This window comes from Jaculus jaculus, chromosome 1 (assembly GCF_020740685.1).
Source record: "Jaculus jaculus isolate mJacJac1 chromosome 1, mJacJac1.mat.Y.cur, whole genome shotgun sequence".
NCBI lineage: Eukaryota > Metazoa > Chordata > Mammalia > Rodentia > Dipodidae > Jaculus > Jaculus jaculus.
The window spans coordinates 101,352,020-101,370,426 of record NC_059102.1 but is presented as its reverse complement, the minus strand read 5'-3'; the positions used below and the strand labels follow the sequence as shown (position 1 = coordinate 101,370,426).

The 18,407-nt window shown below is 41.6% G+C and overlaps 1 protein-coding gene across 1 annotated transcript in view; it reads right to left on the bottom strand.

The window, feature by feature from the left end:
- The window catches only part of Aco1 (aconitase 1), a 58,669-nt gene that overhangs the window by 12,347 nt on the left and 27,915 nt on the right, over positions 1-18,407 (bottom strand). The window contains exons 5-14 of the mRNA XM_045153230.1: positions 15,335-15,404; positions 15,055-15,238; positions 14,088-14,227; positions 11,831-12,002; positions 9,253-9,353; positions 8,266-8,382; positions 7,183-7,342; positions 5,601-5,736; positions 2,750-2,834; positions 1,722-1,878 (exon numbers count right to left, since the gene is read on the bottom strand). Coding sequence (XP_045009165.1) covers positions 1,722-1,878; positions 2,750-2,834; positions 5,601-5,736; positions 7,183-7,342; positions 8,266-8,382; positions 9,253-9,353; positions 11,831-12,002; positions 14,088-14,227; positions 15,055-15,238; positions 15,335-15,404 — 1,322 coding nt within the window. The remainder of the gene's footprint in view (positions 1-1,721; positions 1,879-2,749; positions 2,835-5,600; positions 5,737-7,182; positions 7,343-8,265; positions 8,383-9,252; positions 9,354-11,830; positions 12,003-14,087; positions 14,228-15,054; positions 15,239-15,334; positions 15,405-18,407) is intronic.

Below are 18,407 nucleotides of genomic sequence, written 5' to 3'. Positions count from 1 at the left end.
GTAATACAAAACCCTCGCCATGAAGAGAAATAAAGGTTAGGTCCCCACAGCTTTTGGATGACTTTTCATCAGCTCTTCAAATATAACCTTGTTTTATGTGCTCTTCCAGGGCTGAGAAGATGGCTCAATGGTTAAAATATGCTTGCATGCAAAGCCTACTGGCTTAGCCACTCATGGAAACTGCACGTAAAAAGTGGAGTGACATCTGGCATTTGTTTGCAGCAGCAAGAAGCCCTGGCACACCCAAACCCACACATGTGCAAAAAAAGTATATTAAATTTTTTTTGTAAAGACTAGTTTAGGTGCTTTTATGTTATTATTATTATGATGATGATTTTGTTTTTTTGAGGTAGAGTCTCACTCTGGCCCAGGCTGACCTGGAATTCACTATGTTGTCTCAGGGTGGCCTCGAACTCACAGTGATCCTCCTACCTCTGCCTCCCGAGTGCTGGGATTAAAGGCGTGTGCCACCACGCCCGGCTTTATGTGCTTTTATTTAAAGAAATTTAATATAGAGCTGGGACCTCCACCTTTATGAGCTGTGTATCTGCTACTTCAACTGCAGAGTGAAAATAGAAAAAAAAAAAAAGACCTGTATTAAACTTACATATTTTGTCACTGTTCCTTATTCAATGATACAATATTTATATAACTACTTATATAGTATTATATAATATATATAATATGTAATTGTATTATATATTATAATATATATATTTTATAGTAATACTCATATAGTAACACTGTATTCAGTATTGGGTAATTTGGAGACATAGGTAATAGATAGGCTATGTCGTCTGCTTGGCAGATTTTAGTATCCTCAGAGGCTCGTGAAGACAATCCCCCAGGACACTGGAGACATCTGCATGATGCTGTCTCATGAATGGGGCACTCTCACTCTGCATTCATGTCTGAAGGAAGCTGATGTAAACACATGACCACCACAGGCTTCTGTGTAGACCGTCACATGCAACTTCACTGCTGTGCTTAAGGGCTATTTTAAACTCAAAATTCACCACAAAAAATACAAAAATGTGAAAATCTGGTACCAGCTACACTGTTAGAGCCCTAGGTTGTAGGGTAAGAGATGCCATGAGGCAGCAGGGTGTCGTTTCATTTTATCGGCACTTTTCATGCGGCTCAACATCGCACCCTGTGTGCTTGTCTGTGTAGGACCTGAAAACACTATGAATACGGATTTAGGGTGAAAATATATTTTAGTAGGCAGAAACTGCAAATAATGAAGATCAACAGTACCTCTAAAGTTATGGTTTTCTAGGGTAAACTTAAGGGGCATTGTTTCTTAATTATCTAATCTCCCAGGCTGGCCTGAGGAGGGCAGCAAGCCTGCAGTCCAGAAGCAAGGAGAGGAAGTACCAGCTCTCATGCACTTGGTCTGAAAAGCTGAAATATCTGCACTGTGTTCCAACAAAGCGTGTATCACACAGTCCAGTAGGGTGGGAAAGGGGGACCTTAGAAGAAGCCAAGTAGCAAAGCTCTAATACTTTGGGAATTTATATTCCCTTTTGTCACCTGTAGCCCCCCAACGAGTCTTGTTTACTTCCATTATGTGTTAGTTGTGTTCTGGAGAACAGTGAAGAGACTTCCTCACTATCTTCCTTCTTGAGACTCTATGCTTCATTTTGTATTAACAAAAGTAGCAACTTTCTTCCACTAATATTTTTAAGTGGAAAAAAATAGTTACAAAAACAAAATTTTACCCAGTGGCTCTTTTTCAAAGTCAATCCTGATGGTTCCAGCGATTGCATAGGCTATTACTAAGGGGGGTGATGCTAAATAGTTGGCCCGGGTGTTAGGATGGACTCGACCTTCAAAATTCCTGTTCCCAGATAGTACTCCAACAGCTACGAGGTCTCCCTGTGAAGGTAAGAGAACAATCAGGTCACAAAGGGAAGACACTGCCTGAACATCTCATGTCAGATCAGCTGTTTCCACATCTTGTGGTCTTGTGGGTGAGCTCTCTTAGCTACCCTTACCCTGGTTCTCTCCTATTCTACATCACGGTTATTGCTGACGGGATCTAACAACAGGTGGGAAAGACTGAAAGGTGGTGTCTAAATGTCTAAAGCAAACCACAGAGACTCAATAGTATTTTTCAAAGCTGTAGATTATGGAGGTTAAAATTAAGCCAGAAGTATGAGCTAGAGATGGCTTTGCAGTTAAGGTTCTTGCCTGCGAAGCCTAAGGACCCAGGTTCAATTTCCCAAGACCCATGTAAGCTAGATGCACAGGGTGGTGCATGTGTCTGGAGTTCGTTTGCAGTGGCTAGAGACCCTGGCATGCCCATGCCCATTCTCTCTCTCTGCCTCTTTCTCTCTCAAATAAATAAATGCTTATTAAAAAATCAAGCCAATAGGATCTAGCTTAGATTCACTTGTAATGAGGTGTGTTTGACTTTGAATCAAGTTCCAAATGACCAGCAACAAACAATTCTAGAGCCCTCTGCAGCCAAAACCAGCATGTCGTAAGCACTTACCTAGGTGCCAGGCTTTGCAATGTTTTACATTTATGATCATAATTCTCTTATCTCCAACTTACAGTTATGGAAACTAAGGCACAAATCAGTTACTTAACTTACCCAGTGTTATATAGCCAGTATTTCTACTTCTGAAGACCATACCTTTAACCATATACTGATTCCATGAAATGTCTTAAAACTGCCAGCATTCGCTATGTCTTATAGCAACAGAAAGACTCTCTGGAGACCAGCACGCTCTTCTTTCATTACCTGAGTGATGGCTTCTACCACGGGCTCAGGCAGGGGTCCACTGTTGCCAATGCAGGTCATACAGCCATAGCCTACCACATCAAACCTAGGTGTCAAAAGGGAGGCACAGAAAGGGTCACTTTCAGCTGGCAGCAACTACTGGAGGCCACATGTCACAAATGAATGGCAGCACATGAATAAGTTTAGGACAGCGCCATTCCACAGAGCTCTTCTTCCTAAAAGCACTTGGTTATAGCTTACCTAATAAGAATACTGTTCACATTTTTAACTTATAATGAATCGAATAATCTAGAACATTTAAAAGCTGAAATGAAATATGCTATTAAATGTCCCCATTCCCTAGTACTTTGTTTAAAATTGTGCATTTCTTTGCAATGGGGGAGGGAGGGGAAATAAAAAGAGTGGGCATGCCAGGACCTCATGCCACTGCAAATGAATTCCAGATGCATGCACGACTTAGTGCATCTGTCTCTGTGGCTACTGGAGAATCAAACCCAGGCCATCAAGCTTTGTCAGCAAGTGCCATTAACCACTGAGCAATCTCTCCAGCCTCCATTCCCTACTATTATTGTGTACTTCTATGAACTTTTGAATTTTATAAGATACATGGAAAAAATAGATGTCATCCAAACTAGTAATAATATGGTAACTGGAGAAACTGTATTTGACAATCACTAATTTGCCACAAGGAATTATGTGATGGTTTGATTCAGGTGTCCCCCATAAACTTAGGTGTTCTGAATGCTAGGTTCCCAGCTGATGGAGATTTGGGAATTAACACCCTCAGGAGGCAGTGTATTGTTGGGGGTGGGTTTATGGGTGTTATAGCCAGTTTCCCCACTTGTTCCTGTTGTTCACCTTATGTGGGCCAGAGGGTGATGTCTACCCTCTGCTCATGCCATCATTTTCCCCTGCCATCGTGGAGCTTCCTCTCGAGCCTATAAGCCAAAATAAACCTTTTTCCTACAAGCTGCTCTTGGTTGGATGATTTCTACCAGCAATGTGAACCTGACTGCAACAGTAAAGTAGTACTGAGGAGTGGGGTTGCTACTAGACACCTGACTGTGTGGCTTTGGCTTCTTGGAGCTGATTTTTAAGAGGAAGGTGGAAGGATTTGAAACCTTGGCCTAAGAAACATCTTGCAGTGCTGTAAGTACAGCTTGATGGACTATTCTGGTCAGAGTTGAAAGACCTGAATGTAGTAAAAACTATGGACTGTGAGGTTTGGCTTATGAGGGTGAGAAAAAGCTTTGCTTGTACTGGGTTAGCAGTTTGTGTGAAAAGCTTGCTGTTATGCCTGGGTCCTGAGAAGTTGTGCAGGGTTGTTTTGCATAGAAATGAACTGGTGTGAGCAGGTGGATATGGCACAGCAAGAAAAATCTTTGGGTGAACTGCTGCCTGTTCACCTGCAATTGAGATTACAACCTTTGAGATTGGGCCAGCTGACTTGCCCTAGGGCAAGAGGAAGAATATATGCCCTTTTGAAGGAGCCTGAGTGCTCAAGGAGTGCCTGTTCTTCAAAGTCTGCTTTATTCCCCTCCTGGATTAACAAACTGGTACTCTACCTGGTATTGTGGAGTATAAGAAATGTAGGAAAGAAAGGGTTATTGAGTTTGCAACATGGTCTTGTGCTTTGGAAATGGCCATGGGCAGTGTGAAGCAGGTTTGCTGGATGCCTGCATGGAGACCCCGTGGGGCCATGAAGATGAACCGTGGGTTGCAGTGGAGACCCAGTGGAGATGCCGGGACCATGAGATGGCTGCCAAGGAGAGCTGCCAGCCCTGGATGAAGTTTTCCAGGACTGTGAGAAGCCTAGCTGGAAGGACAGCATTGGAACTCCAGAGACTTGTTGCTGGTTAGAATTAAAGAACTTGGAGACATGTCTCTGGTTAGAGTTGTTGGACCTGGAGCTACAGAGTTTGATGATGTCCTGTTTAAATCATGTATTGCTTGAGTATTTCTTTACTGTGCTCAATACCATCTTTTGCAGTGTGAATGTTTATTCTGTACCATTATGGGGATTTTGAGGTTACTTTTTGATATTATGGCTCACTTAAAAGATCTTAGACTATGAGGATGTATGTATATCAGTGGAATTGATTAAAAACTATGGGGACTTTTAAAGCTGGATGAATGCATTGCATTTTACATCATGTATGATTATCAGTTTATAGGGGCCAGGGGCAGAATGTAGTGGTTTGATTCAGGTGGCCCCCCATAAACTTAGGTGTTCTAAATTCTAGGTTCCCAGCTGATGGAGATTTGGGAATTAACATCTCCTGGAGGGAGTGTGTTGTTGGGGGCAGGCTTATGGTGTAACAGCCAGTTTCCCCTTGCCAGTGTTTGTCACACTCTTCTGTTCCTGTTGTCCACCTTATGTGGGCCAGGGGTGATGTCCACCCTATGCCATCGTTTTCCCCTGCCATCGTGGAGCTTCCCCTCGAGCCTGTAAGCCAAAATAAACCTCTTTTTTTCTCCACAGGCTGCTCTTGGTTGGGTGATTTCTACCAGCAATGGGAACATGACAGCAATAAATTAGAATGTCTTCAGCAAGAGTACATAAGTATCTTCATGCCAAAAGGCAGAGTCGGGGAGGAAGGGGCTCCTCCCATAGGCGGCTGGTGGCACAAGGAGGCGCTGGGTTTAGCACAGTGAGCACAGGCTCCAACCTCCGAGGGCACACTTGTGTGATGACCAAGCAGCACCTCTGCACCTGCGGGTGCTAAACCTCAGGGGTGCTGGCATCTAAGTCTCCCTACCACAGATAAAAGGCTACAGTTAGCTAGCACTAGGCAAACTCACAGCTGTTACACAGTGACCAAGATACACAAGCATTAAAATTCTCCCTCACCCCAGCTGAGACAGATATGGCATGACTCCACTCTCTCGCAGGTAGTAGGTGACCACACCACTTCCTGGAGACAGGCTGGTTTTGATGTAAGGCTTCACATTCAGGCCAGCATCCACAGCTTTCTTTGCCAACAATCCTGTGAAACAGTAAACAGACAGAGTGAGGGCCTGTCTGCCCCAGGTAGATGCCAAGAACACTTCAGGAAAGAACCTGATTTGTTTTCAGTCACATCTCCTCCCTGATACAAATCAAAAGTTCACTACTCAGGGACATTTACATGTATGTAGAAAACTTGAAATGAGTAATGACATGAAGAAAGAGATGGGGTTGCTTTTGTTCCTTTGAAGAGATACATCCAAAACCATTTAGGGATATATTACAAAATGAGTTTTAATTCTCAGTGGGAAAACTGATCTAATTATGTTTGATATAGATGAAAATTACAATTGGAAGGCTCTTTCCAAAAGTATATGAATTATATTCTAGTTGACATGGAACAGCCTATAAGTAAAACTAGACTACAGATAATCCTCAAGATGATCTGAAAGTCTGGACCTTTGGACTCTGGACAAATTTAGTGACTATAAGTGAAAAGCATGTGCTCTTACAGGAATCATAATAGAACAGGGGAGAAATGAGGGATGGGGCAAGGGTAAAAATAGAAAAGAGCTCCAGACAAGCTGGTGATGTACCCCAAGAAAAGTGGTTTGTTCCAGATAAGGAAAGGTTGGGTGGGAAAGATGAACACTTTGAAAAGAAAGGTTTTTGAAATGAACTCCAGACGCATGCGCCCCCTTGTGCATCCGGCTAATGTGGGTCCTGGGGAATCAAGCCTCGAACTGGGGTCCTTAGGCTTCACAGGCAAGCGCTTAACTGCTAAGCCATCTCTCCAGCCCTTAGTGAGCCTTTTATGTAAACATTAACTACTTCACTGCGCTGCATAACAGGCCGGGTGCAGGGAGATTTATCATCCAGTGCCTGTGCCCTGATTCAGCTGCAACTGCTAATGGACCAAAACAGCACAAAGTTCCACTGTCAGGGAATTAGAGAACAAAGTCTGTGACATGACAGCGGGGTCTATGTCTATTTTCCTTCTAAAGTAAGACTCAGATTCTAGTCTCAGAAGAAACCCAGTTTCCTTTGTTTTCTCCTTATTTCCTGTGCTAATTCCCAACGGCAAGTCTATCACACAGTATGAACCCTACCTCAAGTATTTTACTTTGAAGCTGGCAGGGCGTGATGGCACATACCTTTAATCCCAGCACTCAGAAGGCAGAGGTAGGAGGATCGCTGTGAGTTTGAGGGCACCCTGAGACTACATGGTGAATTGAGGTCAGCTGGGCTAGAGTGAGACCCTACCTCAAAAAGCCAACCAAAGAAACAAACAGAAAAAAACCCAAATATTCTGCTTTGGATATTGTTTGTTGTGCACATATTTCTATGCCCAGTAAGTCTGCATCTGCAAAGAGAAGGTCCAGGGATCTACACAGATGACACCATTGTGACCTTGGACCATGCATGTTTGGAGTGTTTACCACCTGCACATGCCTGTGATCATGAGGATGGACTTCAATGCACTCACCTGCTCCCAACATCACAGATGGATTGCTGGTATTTGTGCAGCTGGTGATGGCAGCAATTACCACGGAGCCATGGGTAAGAGTGAATTCACCATCATTATAGATGAATGTCTTATGATCATTATGATGGTCTGAAGCAACCTGGAATCCTTTAAATCCTTGCTATGGGAAGGAAAAACACAAGTATTTATGTTATATGAATAAAACCTCCCTGTCATATTTTTTCCTTATATTTCTGATAGTTTCTTAAATGTGTGTGTGTGTGTGTGTGTGTGTATAATTTAATCCATGACATTACTATACAGTTTAACAGACATGGATTGAGTGAGACTACTGCTTCTTCTGACACTACAAAATTTACAGAAAGGTAGCACTTTACCAGATTCAACTAATCTGGATCAATAATGCAAAATACAAGTGAACATTCAGCATAATGATGTTTCTGGGATAAAATCCACCTTTCATAATAATCATTAATTTTGGAAATGCTCACTGAAAATCTGTGTTCAACACATTATATTGGGTACTGTATGGGTCCCAAAATGACACAAATCTTATACTCAGAAGTTCAGTTCAGTAAGTGAAATCATGCAAATACAGCACCAACAATATAAGCTAAGTAATATGGAATCCCACCAAAGAATTTCAGACCAAGTGCCACGAGGTTTCAAGAGAGGGAAATATGACGTTCTGCTGCAAGATGCCAGGGCCATGCTGCAGAGGAGCTGGCATGTGACCCAAGCCTCATGCATCTGACGTGACAGCAGGGCAGGTAGCAGGGAAGAGATACTGCACGCAGGCAGGGGCATGAATAAAAGTACAAAGACCTGAAACACGCGGGCGAGTAGAGCGAACAATGTGCTGGGCACATGAAAGGTAGATATGCGTAAAGGTGGGTTATGTTATGCTTAAAATGTGCTTAAAGGTGGGAAGGTGCTTGGCCCACAGCTAATGGGGACTCATGAAGCATTCTACAATGGAGAAGAAATGCTCTCCGCACCAGGCTTTAGAAAGATCCATCACAAAGTGGGGTGACAGCCTGGATATTTAGAAACAGGGCAGAGAGCAGAGTCCAGAGGCCCTACCTTGGCTCCAAGGCAGCTTTCAAAGTCCTTTTTCATTTCAGACACAGCAACTTTGTCCTGAGGCCTTTTGGGTCCACTGCAGCAAGGCACAACAGTTTTCAAATCTAACTCCACAACCTGTGCATCCAAGCCAAAAGGAATTACAGAAGTCATACATTACCCACAGAGAAGCAGCCCAGCCATACTAGGAAATGGAAAACATCTTGGCAATTAAAACAATGAAAATGATGATCACATTCTAAAACAAAGAAGCTAGCGTTCATCTTAACACTTAAGACATGAATTTCATAAGACCAAGATGGGCACGGAAGGAGTGAGGGACAGACAGAGCTTCTTGCTGCCTCAGAGACGGGACTGGGTGCTTAGTGGCTGCTTGTCCATGGTTTTTAGGCTGAGGTGGGTTTTCTAGTGAAATGACTGCTAAGGTGATTTGGCAGGGATGCAGCCACATGTTATCAGTATCGAAAATGGGCTTTAGACTCAGGGTACTTCCTTCTCTCAATGGCATAAGAAAACTGGGTCCCAAGTCTGGGTTTACCCTCTAATACCGGCTGTCTAGAAAAGCACAGCTTCAATGGGCACTTTCAGAAAATAAAGACAGGTCGTGGGATAAGCACCATTGATGTGGTCATACCTTCATTCTTTTCAGGACTATAACAATAATGGACTTAGCTTTGAAATAGCTCCAGCTACTCCAGGAACATCTTTCAACCATGTGCCAAGTACAAGCTGTGAATCAGTGGTTGCAAAGGGGGGACTCAACTCACAGTGACAGGCCAGTAGAGATGTTGAGTTATTGTGCTCTATTAATAATTTCCTTACCCTTTCTATTTTTCAGTCTTTTATCACTATGCTTCCCTGAGATGAAATGGCAATAAGTATTTTCTACAGCAATAACCCATCCCCTCCTTCCAAGAAAAAGCACAAACAAAAGAATTTGCAGCATTGGGGAAAAAGAAATATGTTTGTTGGATACTGCTGTCATACCTGGGCGAAGTCTGGGTCTTGAGAAGAGTCATTGAAATCTCGAAACATTCCCACAGCTTGAAGATACTTTTTAATATCCTTTACTTGGCTTTCATCACGACCTAGATGCATTAGGAATATCAAGTAACATGTTAGTATTTTCTGGTTCTAAACTGATTCCCCATTTGCAGTTCTTAAGGAATATGAATTTCTTTCTTTTTTTTGTTTGTCTTTTTGGTTTGTTGAGGTAGGATCTTGGACTAGCCTAGGCTGACCTGGAATTCACTATGTAGTCTCAGGGTGGCCTTGAACTCACAGCAATCCTACCTCTGCCTCCCCAGTGCTGGGATTAAAGGTGTGTGCCACCACACCCAGCTAGGAATATGAATTTCTTATACACACATACATATGTGCACATGGCCCCCATATTAATATTTCCTGATTAAAGGCTACAAACTGATACTGTTATTTAAGGAATATGAATTTCATATATACATATGCATGCATACATACCTGTGAATGCATGCAACACACACACACACACACACACACACAAGCTCTGCTGAAGCCTCAGCGTTCATATTTAAAGGCTGACCTTCTGGTTGGTGCTGGTTTTTACCAGGGGTCATCTGCTCTATCAAATGACTTTTAGGGGCAAAGATTCTGGTTCTACTTATAGATATGCACCTTTTTTTGGTTATAAACATTAGAGGATCCTAAGCTTGAGTTCACTGTCAAGGGGCACCCGTATGTGTCATTGCTTCACTTACCACGATGACTTTGGCAAGTCACACTACTTCCATTAAAAACAGTTACCAAGCAGCCCAAAGCCCTGGCTCATAAGCACTTCCGATGTGTCCGGAACTACAGGCTAAATGACTTCAATGAATTACTTCCAACTCTGGTCTTTTATCATGATCTTATGAGACATGTACTATCGTTCTCATTTACAGACAAGGAAATTCTAGCTCCGGAAAATTATTAGTTAACCTTTTTTTCTCATGGCACACAGCCACTAACTGATAGAAAGGGGATATGAACCTGATTTTGCCTTCAAAGTCCAAGTATTAACTTACATTGCTGTATCATCAGATTGTACCCTGAGCCCCTTTCTTACCAAGAACCTGGTAAGAAGATAATGTTCATAAAGTATGTCCAACAGAAGCGCAGTGTTTCTTCTCAGACTACAAGCTCAACCCACCAAAACCAGAATGTTTTGTCTGTTTCAATGGAATTGTCAAGTCACAGGTGTCCAGTACAGACCTCGTAAAAGACGGCTGTATGGAGCTTCACGGTATCCACCGTTGCTTGGCCCACTGCTCAGTATTTCCCATGACATCTTTTGTGAAGATGCACAGAAAACATTTCCCATAGGGCGAGGAAGAGACAGTTTCACTCTCCAGCTGTAGGATATTCATTTCCGTTTGATGTTAAGAATTTGGTTCTGGATCACAAAGACCCTCACAGACCTGGTTTTGGGATGCCTACTGCCTCCCCTCTTTTGTAGGCTGACACCCTCAAACATTTATGTGGTTCTTTTATTTCTGCATCCTTTTTACTTCAAATGCTTTGACAAACAGTTCTAGAGTAGTTATATTTAATAGACACATTCTTAAGCCTTTCAACACAATCTTTACTTCTAGAGAAATTTGGTCATGCTCTATTTTCTATTTATCAGAAACTATACAAATTTCAAAAATCCTTTCCACTACTTGTCCCTTCACTTTACTCCTTTATCTGTTCAATTCTCAGCTCCATGAGCCTTTTGCTGATGTTCCCATGCCTAGGAATCTCTTAGGCACCCCACCTCCCCATTTTCTTTTTCCACATATGCATGTTTACTTGTGTCCTAGCTCTCAGGAGAGGAAGCTCTGTGAGAAGAAGGGCTTTATCTCATTTCGAGCTGTGTGTCTAGGGTTTAGATCATATATTAGTAATGTACTCAATTAACAACTGAATGAATATTAAATGTTTTTTAAAATAAACCTGAGAACGTAAAAACAACTTATTTTCAAAGTAAAAAATCTATACAAAATTAAAGGTCCATTCACATAAAATGCCTTCCTATGAAGAGTGTCATTTCCATTTTGGGGCAACCAAAGGAGACATAACAGAGTTTTCCCTGAGTGAAGCAAGGCAGCTGTCAGTTTGGATTCCAGCTCTGCTATGAATTAATCTTGGGTAACAACATTTCTCTAGTCCTCAGTCTTCCCTCCTATGACTTAATCAACCAATCAATCAGTCTACCTTATAGATGTATAAAGAAGTGTATTCCAGTGCTTGGTATACTACAGGTAACCCACAGGTAACAAACAGTTCCACTCCCTGTAACCTTTCGTTTAACATAAAAACACTAGAAGTTGAAAACCAGTGTCAGTAGTCAGGGTCGTGGGGTGCTAGAGCTCTTTCTACTGGGTGTAGCACCTCCACCTCCAGATATCCCCAGATTGCATCAACACAGTGCTGACTTCACAGAGTGGGGAAAAAACAAGGAGCTCTAATACAAGGGCACCATGTGAGACAGGCAGAGGCAGGCTGGGCTCTCAGCATTCTAGGCCCTTTAACAAGGAGCCCTCAGCTTTCCCAGTCCTCTACTTACCTGTCTGCAACAGGTACATGATACTAACTTCATCAACTGGGAAAAAGGCAGCAGTTGCTCCATACTCTGGACACATGTTGGCGATTGTAGCTCGGTCAGCAATGGATAGCTGGGCTACCCCTGGTCCAAAGAACTCCACAAATTTGCCCACAACGCCAACCTGCCGGAGGTGCTATGTAGCAGAAGTAACAGGAAAGCTTGAGAGCCCACATGCAAAACACAGAACTATCTCTGCAATTCTCATGAACTGACCTTAAATGTGAACACAATTAATAAATTAGCCCAATATGTTTTAGATGACTTAAAAAAATAAAAAGCAATGCTGCCTACGGCAATATGGCATCTAGGATTGGATCCTGAAATGGCAAAGACTTTACTGAGATGGCTGGTGATATGTGTGGTTAGGAGTACACATGAATATTAACTTCTTAGTTATTAAAAATTGATTTGGGCTGTGCATGGTGGTGTACACCTTTAATCCCAGCACTCGGGAGGCAGAGGTAGGAGGATTGCTGTGAATTTGAAGCCACCCTGAGATGACATAGTGAATTCCAGGTCAGCCTGGGCTAGAGTGAGACCCTACCTCAAAAAACCAAAAAAAAAAAAAAAGATTTGGGGGCCTGGAGAGATGGCTTAGCAGTTACTCGACTCTCTAGATCCCATGAAGCCAGATGCACAAAGGTGAGGCAAGCCCAAGGATGCACAGGTTCACTAGGTGGTGCAAGTGTCTGGTGTTCGATTGCAGTGGCTGAGGCCTTGGCATGCCAATTCTCTTTCTCTAAAAAGGAAAAAACTGCTTTGGGGTGTGTGTGTGCACACACATGTTCCCGTGTACACCATGATAGAACTCTTGGGTCTGTCCTCACCTTCCACCTCATCTGAGGTCCCGTGGGCTCTGGAAGTGTGATCAACTGAGGCACACAGAGGTACACGTGTGGCACGGGCTTGTCCACTGAGCCACCTCTCCAGCCAACTCTGTGGTTTTAGCTAGTATGCCATAGTTATGTAAGATGTTCACATTAAGGGACTCTTTGTACTATCTACCAATCCTCTTATAAACCCAAGAGTGTGTTGAAATAGCTTAGTTTTCAAAAAGGAAAAAAAAAAAAAAGTCATGCCCAAACTATAAATAACATTAAACAAGGTTTTTCTAGATGGATCATTAAAAATGTCCACAAGTGAATAAAAATTGAATTCTGTGAGCTTTTAAATAAACTCAATTATTGTGTACTTATGCTAGTTAAGTATATGATTTGCCCTCAAAGTTATAATACACAAAATTTTTGCTATAGATACAAGTCAAATGTAACAAAACATACACACCTATATCTTTCCATATTAGCCGTCAGCCAATGCCGAGTCTGTGTGACTGATCTGGCTTTGCATGAAGCCAGCTGCACAGGCAGCTGCCAACTGCATGGAAAAGTATTTTGATTCCGTGGACTCTTATCAAATTTTGTGCGCAAGACCCATGTTTGAAAATAGTGGATGAACCTGGCATTTTCTATGGTAGCCAGATAAATACAATTCCAAATTCCACAAAGATTAATCAAAGAGAAACCTTTGGCCTTTTTCAGTACAGTGTCTACAGAGAAGTTCTTTAAGCTATATAACCAGGAAAAAAAAAAACTGTGTTTAAGATAATAAAAAATCACTACTTTTTGCTAATAGTTAAAAAAAAATGAGACTGTCGTATTTGCAAAGCAAGAACATGTACATAAAAGATGGGTTTCCTGAAAGAACTTTAAAAAAGCTTAAAATTTCCCAATTTGTAGAAATATCTACTACAATAAATGTAACATAACACAGAGAATTTAAGAAGTTGGATGTTATTTATAGAAATAATTTAACATTTACATTTTTTAAACGATCTGCATGAACAAAAAATGTAGCAGAGGTATAAACATGTATGGAAACAAATCGTATAAGCCCACAACAGAATTTATTTTGGAGAACAGGGAGGACAGTTTCAACTACAAATAGTATCTACCACTGCCTTAGAACAGACAGCTTCTGAAACAAGCCTGGTAGAATATTATCATCTCTTAAATCCAGGTAATGAGAATAAGAATATCCTTTTAATGTCTGTGTGCTTTATACCACAATGTCTAAAATTAGGAAAAAGAACAAAATAAAGTTGACTGTCTAAACCGCAGAAGACCGCTAGCACAAATGCACACAGGACCCCAGAGACTCCAGGACGTTTCTGTCACTGACTTTGGACTCTCCACAGCAAAAGCAGTGTATCATTCATTACCTTGGTAATGGTGAGCACGATGTCAGTGGATGTTACCAGAGGGTGGGGCTTTCCCACTAGCCTGTAGCCAACCACCTGGGGAAGCACCATGCTGATTGGCTGACCCAGCATGACAGCTTCTGCTTCGATACCACCTACACCTGCAATGAACAAATGGATAGAGTAATGCTCTCATGTTCCTCGCTATGGCCTCACCCATAAACTCAATCAATTCAGACAGCATGTTGGACTGGTACAGAGCTGTATTTCAATAAGGAACAGTTCATTTTCTGTATTCCCTTTGTAGAATTTTTAACAAATGCTTCTTAAAGTGTGCACCCCTTCAACCACACAAATACCTGTAATATAATGCCCCACTCCACAAAAAGCAGAGTGTGCGAGTCTCCACTGTTTTTTCTTTTTCTAAATTTTATTTTATTCTTACTTAATAATTTTTTATTTATTTGAGAGCAATAGACAGATAAAGAAAGAGAGAGAAAAACTGGGCACGCCAGGACCTCCAACCATAGCAAATAAACTACAGATGCATGGGCCACCTTGTGCATCTGGTTTACATGGGTCCTGGGGAACTGAGCTTGAACTGGGGTCCTTAGGCTTAACAGGCAAGCACTTAACTACTAAGCCATCTCTCCAGTCCTTTTAAAAAAAAAATTTGTTTATTTATTTGAGAGCAACAGAGAGAGAGAATGGAGTCTCCACTGTTAATAAACAATATAGCTGATATTCACTTATGTAAAGTGTCCCTAAACTTATTTCCAGTTTAGAGCCCAAACAAAATGGAGCACCTCCTGGGTATAAGGCATTTTTCTAGGCACTAAAAATACAACAATAAACAAGAGAGACAAAATGTATCCCTCCTGTACTTGGGGCTTATACAAGTATGTGTCACTGAGATGTCATGGCGACAGAGCGAGTTACGACACGTGCTCTAGGACAAAGCACAACATAAGAACCTGGGAGGACTCACCCCAACCGAGAACGCCCAGCCCGTCAATCATGGTGGTGTGCGAATCTGTGCCCACAAGGCTGTCTGGGTAGTAATATCCGTCCTGATCGAACACTACTCTTGCCAAGTATTCCAAATTCACCTGGTGAATGATTCCGGAGCCAGGGGGAATAATCCGCATGTTATGAAAGGCCTTGGAGCCCCACTAGGATTGAACAAAAGAAACACCATGGCTATCTCATGAGCTTCAACTCGGTCCACCTGCACACCTGTCTGCACTCCCCATGCAAACTGCCCATACCTTTAAAAATTCAAATCGTTCTCTATTCCTTTCAAATTCCAGGTCTTGATTCTTCTGTAAACTGTCTGCCCTGTCAGAGAGAAAAACTAAATGCATCAATTTCAGGGCTTAACATGTTACTGGTCAAATTTATTGGTGAAGAATAAACAAAATGGCAACTACATTTGCCTATGGGGAGGCACTAGAAATTTCATTATTTCCATCTGAAAGAAGAGAGGTAGATCACATACTTGATGTAAACTGATTATTTGGTTCAAATGATCCCTACCACGACCATATACAGTGAAAAAAGGTAAGCAGAATTCAAGTTAAAAGTAACCCTAGGGCTGGAAAGACGGTTTAGTGGTTGAGGCACTTGCTTGCAAAGCCAAAGGACTGGAGCTTGGTTCTCCAGGACTCATGTAAGCCAGATGCACAAGGTGGTGCATGCTTATAGAGTTTGTTTGCAGCAGCTGGAGGCTGTGGAACACCCATTCTCTTTCCCTACCTGCCTCTTTCTCTCGCTAATAAATAAAGAAATATTAAAATATTTAAAAAAATCCTAAAGTCTGACTCACAGGAACTCAAGACATATATGACGGTAGCAGCACAGACATTTAAGGAAGCCTTCACATCCATGACCTGTCATAACATTTATTGACATTTGCTGGAACCAGCTATGATCTCAATGCTTGATTAATTTGCTCACTGCATCTCTATCATAGAGCTTTGAGTTGTTAAAGTGAAAATGCAACTCTGAGAAGTTAAGAAGCAGCTGGGCACGCACAGACAGGGAATGGTGAAAGTGGAACTGAAGCCAGGCAGTCCAAGTCAGAGTTTACACAACTGCTCCCTACCCCACACTGCTTCCTGCAGGAGCAGTCAGGAACCACAGCAGTAAGAATGGCAGCAGGAGCTAAAGTGCACCATACGTCACCTCATTCTGTCGTCATGACAACCCCTCATGCTATCCTCAATCCAGTGGCAGCAGCTAAGGCACAGGAAAGCTTGACAACTTGTCTATGGTCGGTGACTGATCAATGACAGTGTCCTCTGAACCCATGTCTGACTGGCCCTAGGTGTCTCTACCTTAACCATCTTACTTCTTACCCACCCTTCCTTTTCCTAACTGTCAATTGACTACCTATCTAATGCCCTGCTGGGAATACAAAAATGGCAAAAGCTGCACAGTCACTGCCCATGCAGCTAGGGGCCTAGCAAGAGAAGCAGAAGGAACCAAGTAATAATAAGGGTGTTATTATTCAATGCCTGACATTACAATTCACGGTCACAGGGAACATGCAGACAGGACCATGAACTCAGACCAACAAAGCTTCCTAAATGAACCTCATTGAGTTAACTTTGTTTTGTTTTCTTTTCTGAAACAGAGTCTCAAGTAGCCTAGACTGGCCTTGAATTCCACATACTGAACTCCCCAGATACTGAGAGACGTGTGCCCCCACGCCCAGCTCCAATCTAGAGAACTCTTTAAAAAAAAATTATTTGTAACGGGCAAGAGAGAGAAACAGAGAGAGAATGGATGTGCCAAGGCCTCCAGCCAATGCAAACAAACTCCAGATGTGTTTGCCACTTTGTACATGTGGCTTTACATGGGTACTGGGAAATAGAACTTAGGTTGTTAGGCTTTGCAGGTAAGCACCTTAACCATTGAGCCATCTCTCCAGCCTCCAAGAACTCTTAAGCCTGTGAATATGAATAGCTTCACAATCAGATGGGAAAAAAAAAATCTCCTTAGTTACATTATTTAAATTCACACTTGGATATAGTTCATAGAGTCTGAGAATCACATGGACTGGACTTCTAGAAATTCACAAATAATATTTATAAAAATGTTTTCACACTTATGAAATCTGGTCAGAAATTATTATGAAACTCTTACTGGACGATAAAGGGGTATTTCTAAGATTACAACATCAAACTTTACAACAATATTACATTCTCAGTTCTTAAAGTTGATGTGAGCTGAACTAATATTCAAACTAGCCAAAGAGCTTAGAAATAACTAAGTGAAACTGTATCCCTCTAACACCCCTTACCCAGTATTTTTTTTAAGCTCATTTCTGGAACAGAGCTGGGAATAGGCTCACAACTTATGTTTCCACACATCACATTCAATCCCTTAAGAAAATGAAGAGGTCAGAATGTCAAATTACAAAATCAAAACTGAAAAACAAAAAAAGAAAACTACCACAATGAAAGCCTTTCTAACAAGAATGTTCTAATTATAATGTAAGTACATTCACTAGATTTGCATATTTGGATTCAGTAAGTTCTCTTGCATTTTCTTTACTATGGGGTAAGTGAGAAAGGTTTATAAAAAAATAGAACCATGGTTGATGGAAGCAAGTATTTAAAGGGAAGAAAAAACTCATGGTGGAAAACCAGATGCATTAATGACCATGAGCACAGCATACTTTCGACTGTCTCCACCAGTACTCTGACCTTCCGTGGCAAAATGAGGGCAAGCCCATTAGCTTCAGTGACAGTCTCCAAGAAACAAAGTTAGCTATAACTTTGTGAGGCCACTTTTATTACTTCTGATGTGGGACTTGAGGAAACATCCTTACTATCAAATAGGTAATACTTTATGGCTATATTTTTAATTTTTCCTTTGAAAACAACAACAAAAAAAAAACACATTAAAACTGAGACCAAACACATTTGTCTGAATACTGAATTTATCTGGTTTGGATATATGCAACATTAACTGGAGAGTGACCAAAGCCCACTTAAATATCCATGGATGTAAAATAATGGTAATCATGTTTCCCTTTGAGTGGCTTATTCTCTTAAATGACTTTTAAAAATATTTATTTATTTGAGAGAGAGAGACACAGACAGACAGACAGACAACGAGAAAGGGCATGCCAGGGCCTCTAACCGCTGCAAATGAACCCCAGACACATGCACCACCTTGTGTATCTGGCTTACATGGGTAGCGGGGAATCAAATCTTCACAGGCAAGTCCCTTAACTGCTAAGTCACCTCTGCATCCCTCTTAAAAGATTTTTTAGACTATCAAATAATACTTTCTCATAGTAAAAATAAACAAAGACTAATTATAATTCCAGAA